Here is a 12,350-nt window from a genome sequence, read left to right as displayed (position 1 = left end):
GAGGTACTCACACCATATATTCTCAGTAAATACTAATTTTCTTGATATATTTCCTCTACACTTTTTATTTTGACAAATTTCAAACTTGGGGAAAAAGTGTAAAACAGTACAGATACCTAGATTCACACACACTTTTTTTTTTTTTTTTTTTTTTTTGGCTGGGATTTCAACTCCAGGCTTGTGCTTGAACTTCTGTTTGTGCAGCTTGTTTGTTTCTTTAGCACTCTACTAGTTGAGCCATACTCTAGCCTTGCAAATTGCTGATCCTTTTAGAGAGGGAGGCTCATAGAGTTTCCTGCTTAGGCTGGGTTTGACTCTAGATTCCTCAGTCCTCAATCTCAATCTAATTCAGCACTAATTATTCAGTTCCTGAATAGGCCTACAAAACTGTTCAATTCTTGAATAGTATTACAGGCTTGAGCCACTAGTGTCCAGCTTCTACAATTTCTTTACCTCTTTTTTTTTCTCCTTCTCCACTCATTAGTGAATCAGTTCCAGACATCACTCTATAGAAGCACCCTTACATACTCAGGAGGACTCTGTCCTTTAAAATCATAATGCTGTAATCTTATATAAAGTTGCGCTTTCCCCACTTAGCATAATGAGGACTTTTAAGATCAATTGCACTTAATAGTCATCTCCTTTAACCTATGCTTATTTAGAAAGGTTCCTCATCCAGTTTTTTTTTATTATATTTTATTTTATTTTATTTGAGAACATACTGTACAGAGGGGTTACAATTACATGGGCAGGATAATGCATACATTTCTTACCAAGCATTGCAGCCTCCTCCTTTGTTTACCCTTCACCTCCCTTCCCAGCATCCCCCCTCCCCCCCACCCTCATCCAGTTTTGCCTCAGGTTTTCATTAGGATTTTCAGATCTGATGTTTTGCATAAAGTCCTTCTATTCAGCCACTCTTCTTGACTAAATTCAGGTTAATGGTTGCATAGAGCATCCTAGATGGAATCGCTGGCTCAGCAATTCATTTCAGGAGGCACGTGGTATCAGTTGATCCCATAAGTGCTGAGGAGAGATTTACTTGCTTACCCTGGTTGTAAAATTTCTAAATTGTAAAGTTACCTTTTTGTAATTAATGTTGGCTGTGGGAAGGTATTTTGAGATGGAATATCCCACTCCTCATGATCTTTTGTCTGGTGTTTTTAGTGTTGATAATTCTTACCTGAATCAGTTATTTCATGAAAGTAATATAATAGTGGTTTTCTATTCCTGTTATTCTTCTACATTTACTAACTAGGTTTATTTGGTAAAGACAAAGTGTCCTCCCTGTCCCCCTTCCTTCTCCCTCCTCCCTCTCTTCTCCTTCTCCTTTCCCTCTCCCTCCTCTCTTTATCCCATTGATATAGAGGCATTAGTTCTTTCTTTCTTCAGTCATTATTCATTTCTGTCATTCATTTTGATTATTAGATAGTTCTAAATTTGTCTAGCAGGAGCCACCTAATTCTTGTGGGTTGATGTAATTGTACCTGTGGAAGCTTTTTCTAGTGTTACCATTGAATTCATTTCAGAGCCTTGAGCCATGGGGATGAATGCAGGTACCACCCATCAGATCCTCTCCTTTCCCCTTGCTTTAGACAACTCTTCTGTATTTATTTTCCAGCAAATCACTGAACTGAAGAAAGAAAACTTTAACCTGAAGCTCCGCATCTATTTTCTCGAGGAAAGAATGCAGCAGGAGTTTGATGGCCCTACTGAACAGGTCTACAAAACTGTGAGTGTCTTCTGCTAAGTTGTTCCAAGTAGATAGCTGATATTTATTCTCAAAATTAGCATGAGTAGATAGAGCTGTTTGATTTGGTGGGTGGTGGTGGTGGTGGGGAAGATGCCAGGATGGCCCTCCTTTTAAGCAAAGAGGTGCATGATTAAGTCTTTTATACTTTAACATTGGAATTCTGGTTCACTGTCTACCTTGGTTGTCCTTTTGTAAGTATTTATTGTAGAGAAATAAGCAGTGGACTGATACAATGACTCTGGAATTGAATCCTATTGTTACCAACTATTTGGGTAACTTTGGGCAAGTGGTTTCAGCTCACTTGACATGCTGCCAGTGTTGAGTGATGATCCTGATGTCATCAGGTTATTTGTATGACTAAATGGGATGAGAGATGAAAAGCTCTGCACCCTTTGGTGCTTGACAGTTGCCATCATTGCATTGTCTCATTGAGCCTGCTTTCGGCTGCCCAAGGTAACTATTGTCAGGTTTCCTGTGATCCGACTCCTCTGTATTCCTGTGTGCTTGCTTGGAACTGCCAGAAAAGAAAAAAAAAAGGCTATTCCGATTTGAAGTCTTGACCTGGAGGTCTTTGTCTGAAAACAAACCTTGGTTCTCAAAGTTGAAAAAAGAAGTTGGCTTTCTTGAAAAGACATGAGTACAAACAGTATCTCAGTGCCCATTTCTTCACTTTTTCTGGTAGATTAGCCCTTGGCCTGGGAATTATTCTATCTTTTCTCCTCTGAAGTTTGAACAGTGGAAACTTTTGAAGGAGAAATGTAAAGGGGCTTTTCTTGAAGAGGGATTGCGCTCCCTCCAGCCCTTTCAAGAGCTGAAAAACTTGGTTGTCCCTGAAGGCATAGTGATCTTCCTTCAGTGTGAGGGCAGGGACACAATGTCACCCCATTTCTGGAAGGAAGTGTGGTACACTTTTTCTCTTTTAAGGAAAAAAAAAAGCAATGTGTAAGCATGGTGGTCTTGCACCTGAGAACTTGGGAAGCCAACTATTGTGGGCTGTGTTGTGGTCTGCCTTGGGCATTGTTGGGATAGCATCCTATGGGGAGGAAACTGAGGCTGAGGAAGATGAGTGACTTGTTTCATGTCATATAGCTGCTCTATGAAGTAGATTTTGAGGCCTGGCCCAGGCCAGTACATTATTGCCCTATGCCCCATTAGATACTCTTTTGTACTATCGAACTAGATAGCCCCTCCCCACTTTTATTTTTCAGTTAAGTTTTTGGATAGGGGCACTTGGATAGAATTTTAAATATAACATGAATGTATGGCAAAGATGTGCTTTCACTCTGTTCTTCTGAGTCTGTAAATCTCACCAATATATGGCTTCCATGTGCAGAGGGATACTAGCAAATGAGAGAGGGAGGGGGGATGTGTGTGAAACCACTTTATATTTTTCACTTAATGGTATCTTGGATACTTCTCTTTGATAGTAATTTAAGTGCTGCTTTATTCTTTTTTTCTGGATAGAATATTACGTATACATTACATCTATGTATACATAGAGAATATGTATAATATTCTATTTGTACAGAAATTTACAATATAATCTGTGACTTCAGTTATTGGAATAGAGGCATATTCCCCACCCTGTATTTTTGCCATCGTACCACCAAAAGCATGCCCCTCCCTCCCTCCCTCCCTTCCTCCTTCCCTTCCTCCCTTCCTTCCTCCCTTCCTTCCTCCCTCCCTTCCTTTTGTTGGTCATGGGGCTTGAACTCTGGGCCTGGGCATGTCCCTGAGCTCTTCAGCTCAAGACTAGTGCTCTTCCACTTGAGCCGCAGTGCTACTTCCAGTTTTCTGGTGGTTAATTGGAGATAAGAGTATCGGACTGGGAAGGTGGCTCAGTGGTAGAGCGCTTGCCTTGCATGCTTGAGGCCCTGGGTTCGATTCCTCAGCACCACATAAGCAAAAAATAAAAAGCCGGAAGTGGCGCTATGGCTCAAGTGGTAGAGTGCTAGCCTTGAGCTGAAGAGCTGAGGGACAGTGCCCAGGCCCAGAGTTCAGGCCCCACGACCGGACCCCCCCAAAAAAAAATTTGTATCATAGACTTTCCTGCCCTGGCTGGCTTTGAACTGGGACCCTCAGGTCTCAGCTTCCTGAGTAGCTAGGATTATAGGCATGAGCCACTGGCACCCAGCTACTTCTTTCTTTTTTATAGCTCTAAAATAGTCCATTTTATGCCTCGAAGGCATCCTGACTTTTGGGTTGGATATCATATACTAAATTTGCACCCTGAGATATTGGGCCTTGGAAAATTAGCCTAATGGACATGACATGTCAGCTAGCCATGGGATAAAATTTCTTGGATTGGGTGCCAGTTGCTTCACCTGAAGAGCAGCACTCTTCAAGTACAGTGTATCAGCTTGCTGCCCTCATGAGAGCTGGGGAGATCCTCTGTTTGAAGAGTGTTTATGCAGCCTTCATGGAGCCACACTGGAGACATTGTACTGACGCTCAGAGTCTAGCCTTTGCAGGCCATTCTTCTAGAAAAAGTTGTGCCTTGTAGATGACATCTTCATCTTTGGTTGTTTGGCAGCCAAGAAGACAATGTAGGCTTTGCTCATTTGCTATTTAGTTAATCCTTTAATCCTCCTTCCATGAAGATGTCTTGGTTTTTCATTTGACAACTAAGGGATCTGAAGGAACTTTGCTTTCTCACCTCCTGGACTTGGCCGTCTAAGATCAGGCTCAGGGTCACACTTCTAGTTTTGTCTTCCTTGTTAGCATGAAGGCAGGGCCTTGTTCATTTGGCCCTGTGAAAGAGTGAACCATTGACTTACTGTTGTCTACCGAGAAACAGTAGAGGCAGCATTTGAACCCATGTCCTTCTAGTCCCATGCCATGACCTTTTCATTTTGTCTGAATTTTTTTTTGTGTGTGTTGGTCCTAGGGGTGTGTGTGTGTGTGTGTGTGTGTGTGTGTGTGTGTGTGTGTGTGTGTGTGTGTGTGTGTGTGTGTGTGTGTGTGTGTGTGTGTGTGTGTGTGTGTGTGTGTGTGTGTGTTTGTGTGTGTGTGTTTGTGTGTGTTTGTGTTTGTGTGTGTGTTTCCTTCCAGGGCTGACTTTGAACTGCGATTTTCAGATTTTAGCCTCCTTTTTAAGATTTTTTTTTTTTTTTTAAATCATCGGTAGTGGGTCTTAAACTCTGGGCCTAGGCACTGTCCCTGAGCTCTTCAGCTCAAGGCAAGTGCTTTAACACTTGAGCCACAGTGCTACTTCCAGTTTTCTGGTGATTAATTGAAGATAAGAATCTCATGGACTTTCCTGCCTGGGCTGGCTTTGGAGTCCTCAGATCTCAGCCTCAGATCTCAGTCTTCAGATCTCAGCCTCCTGAGTAGCTAGGATCATAGGCATGAGCCACCAGTGCCCAGCTTGGCTGAATTTAGGATTAATGTGGGTTACTTCCTCCCCAGGGCAAGAAGGAGGGAAGCATATTCCTTGAGATTTTAAATTGGAAGACTTATTTTAATTTAAAATAATGCATGCATGTTACAGAGTAGAGTGTAACATTAATGTGAATTCCTAAAATAAATCAGGATAGAGAATTCAGAGAAATTTTGGATGTATAGCAGTCCTCTGCAATGTAGATGCTTACAGCCCGTCTCTCCTGCATAACTTAGGTCATATCCATCTCCATCCATTTGTGGATAGGTTTGAGAAGCTCACCATTGCACCATGGTCTCACATTGTTTCCTTCTGCCAAAGATTCTGTCTTTGGATTTTTTTTTTTTTTTTTTTTTTTGGTGCAGGCCCTGGGTCTTGACCTCAGAGCCTGGTTGCTATCCCTGAGCTTCTTTTTGCTAAAGGCTAGTGCTCTACCACTTGAGCCAGAGCTCCACTTTTTGCTTTATCTAAGTAGTTTCTTTGCGATGAGAGTCTCACGGACTTTTCTGGCTAGGCTGGCTTTGAACCTTGATTCTCAGATCTCAGCCTCCTGAATAGCAGCTAGGATTACAGACTGGCATCTGGCCTGTCTGTGGATTCTTATGTGAGTTGTAAGCCCTAGGCTGTGTAGGATTCCCTTTGTTTTAGTTTGTTAGTTGAAGAACACTGAAGTCCCTTTGAGACAGCTTCCCCCTTGCTATTGTGGTTGTTTTGGGAGTATCCTCAGTTCTTATATTGAAACAAGAGAGGCCATGCTGAGACCACCTTCTTATCTCTTCACAGGTGTTAATTTTTTTTTTTTTAAGTCATAACATGTTCTTACAGCTGCAGCCACCACATGCATGATTGTAAACAACCAGAAGTAATTGCCTTGGAATGGCAAAAGCAAACTGTAAATTTGCTTGGCGGAGGGCAAACAATTTTTAAATCAGCTTTACTTGTATGGCATTTATGCCTAAGTATTAGAATGCTCTGGCTGTTAGAAGCTTGGAGTATTTACATAATTGTTCCAAGTCCTAAGAAATCCAGGGGCTTTTTTTTTTTTTTTTTGAGACCACCAGTGTTTAATAATTCCCCTTTTCCTGAGCCCTGAGGCTAATGAGCGTTTTGAATCTAAGATCTGCTGTTAGGAGCATTGTGCAGTCAATCCATGCTAAAAGTAGTTTGCCCACCCTCGGTGTCTGGAGGTTCTGTGTCTTACACTGATTCTTTTCTTTCCTTATGTTGTCTGGAAGAACATTGAGCTCAAGGTGGAAGTAGAAAGTCTGAAGCGGGAGCTCCACGAGAGAGAGAAACTGCTCATCAAAGCCTCGTGAGTACTGTCATACTTCAAAAGCTTGCAGTTTGCTGGAGCTTCGCATAGTGGCTGCTAAGCTGGCCAGTGAGATACACGCAGCTGCTTTCTCAAGTCAGCTGTTCTCTGACTGGCCTCTGAGGACCCCAAGGAAGTCTTTGTTTTTGTTTAATTACCTATTTTCAAGTGTAACATAGCTGTGGAAAATGATCAGGACTCAAGGGTACAGCATGATAGATTTTCCCAGACCTAACACACAGTCACCATCCTGATTAAGAAGCAAACATTACCAGCCCCAAGAGGCTTCCTTCATGCTCTTAGGACTCAGACTCTGCCCCCAAGGTGACACTGCTAACTACTGTTACCACAGATTGCTTAGTTCTGCCTGTTTCTGAACTTGGTGTAAATGAAGTTGTGCAGTGTGTCTTTGTGTGTGTGTGTGTGTGCGCGTGTTCTTTTCTCTGCAGTGTATTTGGGAGATTTGCCTGTGGTGAATTATGTCAGTTGTTCATCCATTATCATTGCTGTACAGCCTGGGGCATGAGAACAGGTCCTGGTATGTAAGGCAGGGAAGACAGGGTGGAGCTTCAGCCTTGGAACTTGGTTTCAAACCTGTTACATGAATTCCAGTGTCTTTTGTAGTATTTTGTTTGAAGGAGATTTTAATAACATACATTATCTGAAAGCTAGTAGTTCCATTAATTAGTTTATTTATTCAGATGTTTATTGAACGACACACACAGGAAGGAGACTATAGCTGATGGAGGTGTTGATTCTTTACTCATTTGTCATTGCTTATTATATAATAGATGAGGATCTGAAGAAGATGACCAGGATGGCTGAGAGGAGTGTTACCAGTCACAGAGTGGAGGTGCAGTGAGAGAGGGCATTTACGGGAGAAGTAGGGACACCATGTGTGTTTGATTTTGTTCAAGAGAGTGGAATAGACATCCCAAGGTTGACCCACCGAGGGATGTGGCAGCGAGCTCCTGCTGGCTGTGGCAGGCCAGGAGCCCCAGTCTGGCATAGGGCATGCTGTACTACTCTGGGCCAGAGCAGTTACTAAGCATCTGTGATGTGCTGTGCTGCACAAGTTCCTCTCATGGCCAGGTGTCCAGCAACTAGAAGTTGGCCTGTGCTGGCTTTGAGCAGATTAGACTCAGGCCACCTCTGAATCTTTTTTTTTTTTTTTTTTGTCGGTCGTGGGGCTTGAACTCTGGGCCTGGGTGCTGTCCCTCAGCTCTTCAGCTCAAGGCAAGCGCTCTACCACTTGAGCTACAGCGCCACTTCCGGTTTACTGGTGGTTTATTGGAGATAGGAGTCTCACGGTCTCTCCTGCCCGGGCTGGCTTTGAACCGCGATCCTCAGATCTCAGCCTCCTGAGTAGCTAGGATTACAGGCGTGAGCCACCAGCGCCCGGCTCTCTGAATCTTTTTGAACTTGCACACTTTATATTTTCTGAATGAATGAATGACTATGACCAGATTATTAATTAATTAATTTATTAATTTATTGCCACATCATTCTCTGGGCAAATCTGCTTTAGCAGGCCTGAAGATCAACAATAGAGTGTTCAGTTTAACACTCATTGCACTGCCTGCTGTAGGTCTCCCAACTCCCAAGAGCTTGTGTTGTTCCTCAGTATTAGCACACAGACTGGAGTGTTTTGGGGCCTTGCATACAAGTTTCTATGTATATATTTCTCAGACTGCCTCAGAGCTTGAGGCCATTTATAATCTGACTCATAACTTCCTTAGAAAATAATTACAAAGCAGCTAGATGTGCTATGCTGGACAAATTCTTGGGGTTCTAGGGTGATTTGAACACAAGGCTTCAGGTTAGTGGGCACGATGGGTATGAACACTGGCTTTACTACAAACTGGAGGAAGGCCTATAAAGAGAGAACAAGGAGCTTCATCAGTAGATATGTAGATGTAGGTATGCAAGTACATCTAGAGGTACCTACCTACATCTAGATGTACAGAGGAGATGAGAGTTGTGAGTGGTAATTAAACAGTGAGTGGATGAAGAAATGTTGGAGAAGGTATTGTGTTAGTCTAAGATCAAATAAGCAAGGGACACCACCAAGAGTTGCTTTTGAAAAGGTTGGTGTGATGCTGGGTGGGAAATAGTTGGTGGAAGGAACTGGAAATAAAGAAGGAAGCCAGTGAGGAAGCTAACCTGGTGCATGAGCAAGGGCTGCGTTGTGGACTATGTGTGTGAGAGGCGGATATGAAAGATCTTTTGGAGGCAAAGTCAGTAGGCATTGGTGACTGGTGAGAAGGTAGCATCATGAAGGCCATGAGCTCCTTTTAGGAGTGTTCACAGTGACATAACCACTCGAGCTTCCTCTCTACCAACTCTGGGTCCCACACACAGTTGGGTGGTATGCTTGCTCCTGTGTGATGACTGACTGCCCCTGCTGATCTCTGCCCCTTCTCAGCCTCTCCCAGCCTAATGCCTTTCCTGTCACCTTGCCCTCTGTACAGGTTCAAATGGGCCATGTGCAACTTCTTCTGCCCACATTGGCCTCCTCACAGACTCTGTCATACAATGAGAGTCCTATGTGTAGCACTTTCTGGGGGAGAAAACATTTCCACTCCAAGTACATTGCATCCTTATCCTGGGAGCCAGGCAAACCCACATGATGTCTTTGTTTTATTGAAGAAGGATTTAGGCCTAGCGAAGGATGGGCTGTGACTTGTATTCAGGAAGGTCAGCACTAGAGCTAGAACTAGTCCCAGTGTCTTACTAGAGTAGGTTTCCTGCTCTGTCTTGTGTTTGATTTTCATGTATAGACAGCATGTATACGGTGTCTATGTGGCTGTTCTGTATCTATCATGTAACTACTAGTGTGCCTTTCCCTTTGTTCCTAGTTACCCAGCACCACAGGAGTGTGTCTGTAGCTAACACGTGTTGATGGAAAGTATATTATTGTTATGCCTTCACCACCTCCCCTTTTCAGTTAGGCATTTTGGTGGGGGATAGGGTGGGACATGGCACCCAGCACAGGAAAATCTCTATGAGCTATAAGTAGAGTGGCAAGGATGCAGAGGAAATGTTGATGATGGAAAAGGGTCACGGATAGCGATTGTGGGAGTGCTTTCTAATGTGTAGAAAGCTGGAGTAGACAGTTCCCATGAGGGCTTGCCGTCTACCTGGTCTCTTAGCCCGGATTCTACAAGAAAAGGCAGGGGAAGAACGAGAACTAACAATAGTCAGATCCTGCTTTGCGTCAAATCTGTGCCTGGCATTGGATGTGCTTTCTTGTGTTTATACCAGTTGTGTGAGACAGCCAGTGTTCCCATTTCAGTGAAGTGAAGACTGAGGCCTAGAATGCAGGGAACTTGTCCGAAATGGTAACAGAAGAGTCTGGTCTGGCTCTAGTGCCCAGAAGACATTTGTTTGTTGGTTTTTCCATTGTTATATTCATCAGTTATGGTAAGGAGGCATTAAAAGCAAAAGCAGTCATATTGTTGAGAGTACATTTTATCTCTGTAGCTTTAAAGCACAAACAAAAAATAATAATTCCATTAGCAGAGGAAAATTGCACCATACTGCTGAGTATAAATTTTATTGCTACAGTAACTGTAAAACACAAAGATGATAAATGAAAAGTTGGAGCATTTATTATTGGGAATATATTTTATTGGTATAACTAAAACACAAACAAACTGAATAATACCAGTAGTTGTTAAAAATTGTAGTCAGCCTCTTGACAGTGTATGTGATTCAGGCTGTAAAAAGCCAAGGTTAGAGCAGGGCTGACAGATTGATGGGAGGGAGACTGTCAGGTGAGAATACAACACAGTGAGGGTAGGGGCTATAGAAAGGAACGGTTGTATAGTGGGGCTTCATAAAGCCCAAGGGCTAAGACATTGTGAGCATGTAGCTGAAATGAAGGCCTGGGAAGATCTTGTTCTAGGGCTCAGGAAGCAGGTGCAGCAAGGCTGGTGTTCTTTTGGCCCTCTGTAATAGCATAGGTAGGAATGAGGTTGAGTCCTTGTGATTTGAGACGGTGTTGACCCAGAAATGAGCAGAGAGAATGGGGGCACTCTTATGACATGGGCATGGGGGCCTTGGTTCTGGCTGGGGATAATCTGTTCTCAGCTCAGACACTGGTACAAGGTCTCTCAACTGCTCAGCAGGAGTCATTGTGGTCCTGGGCTCAGATCTGGGGCTCATGAGCATAACACTCCAATCAGGGAGGAAGAGGTGACCCCTGTGTAAGCATATTAATTCTACAAAGCAGTCATCTCATCTTCTCATGTGAGGAAAGTGAAATACAATAGATGATTTGCTGAGACTGGTCATGCTGGGGAATGGAATGGAGCAAGAATTTGGAAGCAGATCTGTCCAGCGTCAGAGCCATGCCCGTTCCTTCAGCTGTTCACACTGAGTTCTGTTCACACAGCATTGCCACGCTGGGGCTCTGAAGCCTTATTGGTGAGAGGAACGGCCAATGTGAATACAGTCTTTACTTGCAGGTGACGCCTATTGGGGACTTGGACAGCAGGCATGGCCCTTTTGACTCTGTATTGTTCTCTGTCTGTTCATGTGACCTGCACATGTGCATGTCCAGGTCACGTGGAAATTTTATATACCTCTGAAGTAGTGCATAGAGGGCAACTGGAATTTTTTTTTTTTTTTTTTTTTTTGCAGTTTTTCTGAGAAACCAGCTTTAGGTGGAGCCATTTCCTCTGTTATCTGCCTTTTGGAAACCTGCAGTCATTTAGAAATCTGATGGGAACAGCTCAGAGTCTTAAGCTGCGAGATCCTGCTTTGCTTTCAGTGTTGGTGGCTTGGCCCCTGGGTCTAGCTTTGGAGCAGCACTGTCCCCCACATTAATTGTGCTGAGGGAATATTCCAAGGGGCCACAGCAGTGTTAGACTTCATGATCTCCTTGCCTCATGCCCGAAGTGGTAGCTTGCACTCACACAGATTGATCCTGTCCTTCCGAAACTGCTCTTTCCTCTAGCTGGCAGGAGATGAAATACTGCTCCTTTGCATGGCGGTCTGTCAATGCTTTTCTCCTAAGCCACCAGTGGATGTGTCCTTTGTTGAAGCTCCCTCGCAGGAAGTATGGCAATAGCTATCTTGAGTGTTAAAAGAGTGCTTGCCCTTTGACCCAGCCATTCCCTCCTGGGGAATCTTTTCTTGGGAAACCACTGGATAGTAACACACATAAGCTTTGGTCACAGTGTGGCTGTTAAATGCGACAGTGGCACTAGTGAGCATTGCATGACCATGGTCTTCAGGTCTTTATATTGTCAGACAGATGTATTAAATCAGAAACAATTTGCATGTATAAAGTGTAGGAAATTGACTTAATCAGTTACAGCATATTTCATAGAATGAATTCATACGTAGCCATTAAACTGATGATTCAGATTATATTTACTGATAGGAAAGAATCAAATCAGTTTAGGAATGTACCAAATGCTTCTGTTTTTATAGAGCATGTCTGAAAGGCTGTATACTAAAATGTTGCCTTAGTTATCCTGGGTGACAAGATTATAGATGATTCTTAACTTTTTCTTAACCTATATCTTGGAATTACAAATATTGGTTCTCTTCCCTCCCTCTCTCTTTTCCTCCCCTCTCCCCTCTCCCCTCCTCTCCTCTCCCCTCCCTTCCCCTCCCCTCCCCTCCTCTCCTCTTTTTTCTTTCTGCCAGCTCAGGTAAGTGGAAGGAACAATGAGTGAATGTTTCTTGTATCTTTGGGGCTGGTGAAGGGACCTCTGGATTGCCATTCTCATGCCATCTATCCCTTTGCCTCTTTGCAGCAAAGCGGTGGAGAGTTTAGCGGAAGGGGGTGGCTCTGAGATTCAGCGGGTGAAAGAAGACGCCCAGAAGAAGGTGCAGCAGGTAGAAGACCTCCTAACAAGAAGAATCCGCCTTCTGGAAGGGGTAGGTCTGGGAGC

General features: G+C 43.5%; 1 protein-coding gene across 7 annotated transcripts in view; it reads left to right on the top strand.

Moving 5' to 3' along the window:
* Positions 1–12,350, top strand: part of Cdk5rap2 (CDK5 regulatory subunit associated protein 2) — a 178,326-nt gene that overhangs the window by 25,169 nt on the left and 140,807 nt on the right. For all 7 annotated transcript variants that reach the window (XR_011369981.1, XM_070012605.1, XM_070012584.1 and 4 more), the window contains exons 4-6: positions 1,622–1,732; positions 6,368–6,444; positions 12,213–12,336. Coding sequence is in view for 6 of the 7 variants with exons in the window: in XM_070012605.1 (XP_069868706.1) it covers positions 1,622–1,732; positions 6,368–6,444; positions 12,213–12,336 (312 nt within the window). In the remaining variant the exon portion in view is untranslated. The remainder of the gene's footprint in view (positions 1–1,621; positions 1,733–6,367; positions 6,445–12,212; positions 12,337–12,350) is intronic.

This window comes from Dipodomys merriami, unplaced genomic scaffold (genome assembly GCF_024711535.1).
Source record: "Dipodomys merriami isolate MVZ:Mamm:240054 unplaced genomic scaffold, mDipMer1.0.p SCAF_11, whole genome shotgun sequence".
Taxonomy (NCBI): domain Eukaryota; kingdom Metazoa; phylum Chordata; class Mammalia; order Rodentia; family Heteromyidae; genus Dipodomys; species Dipodomys merriami.
This window is presented reverse-complemented; position numbering and strand designations above follow the sequence as displayed.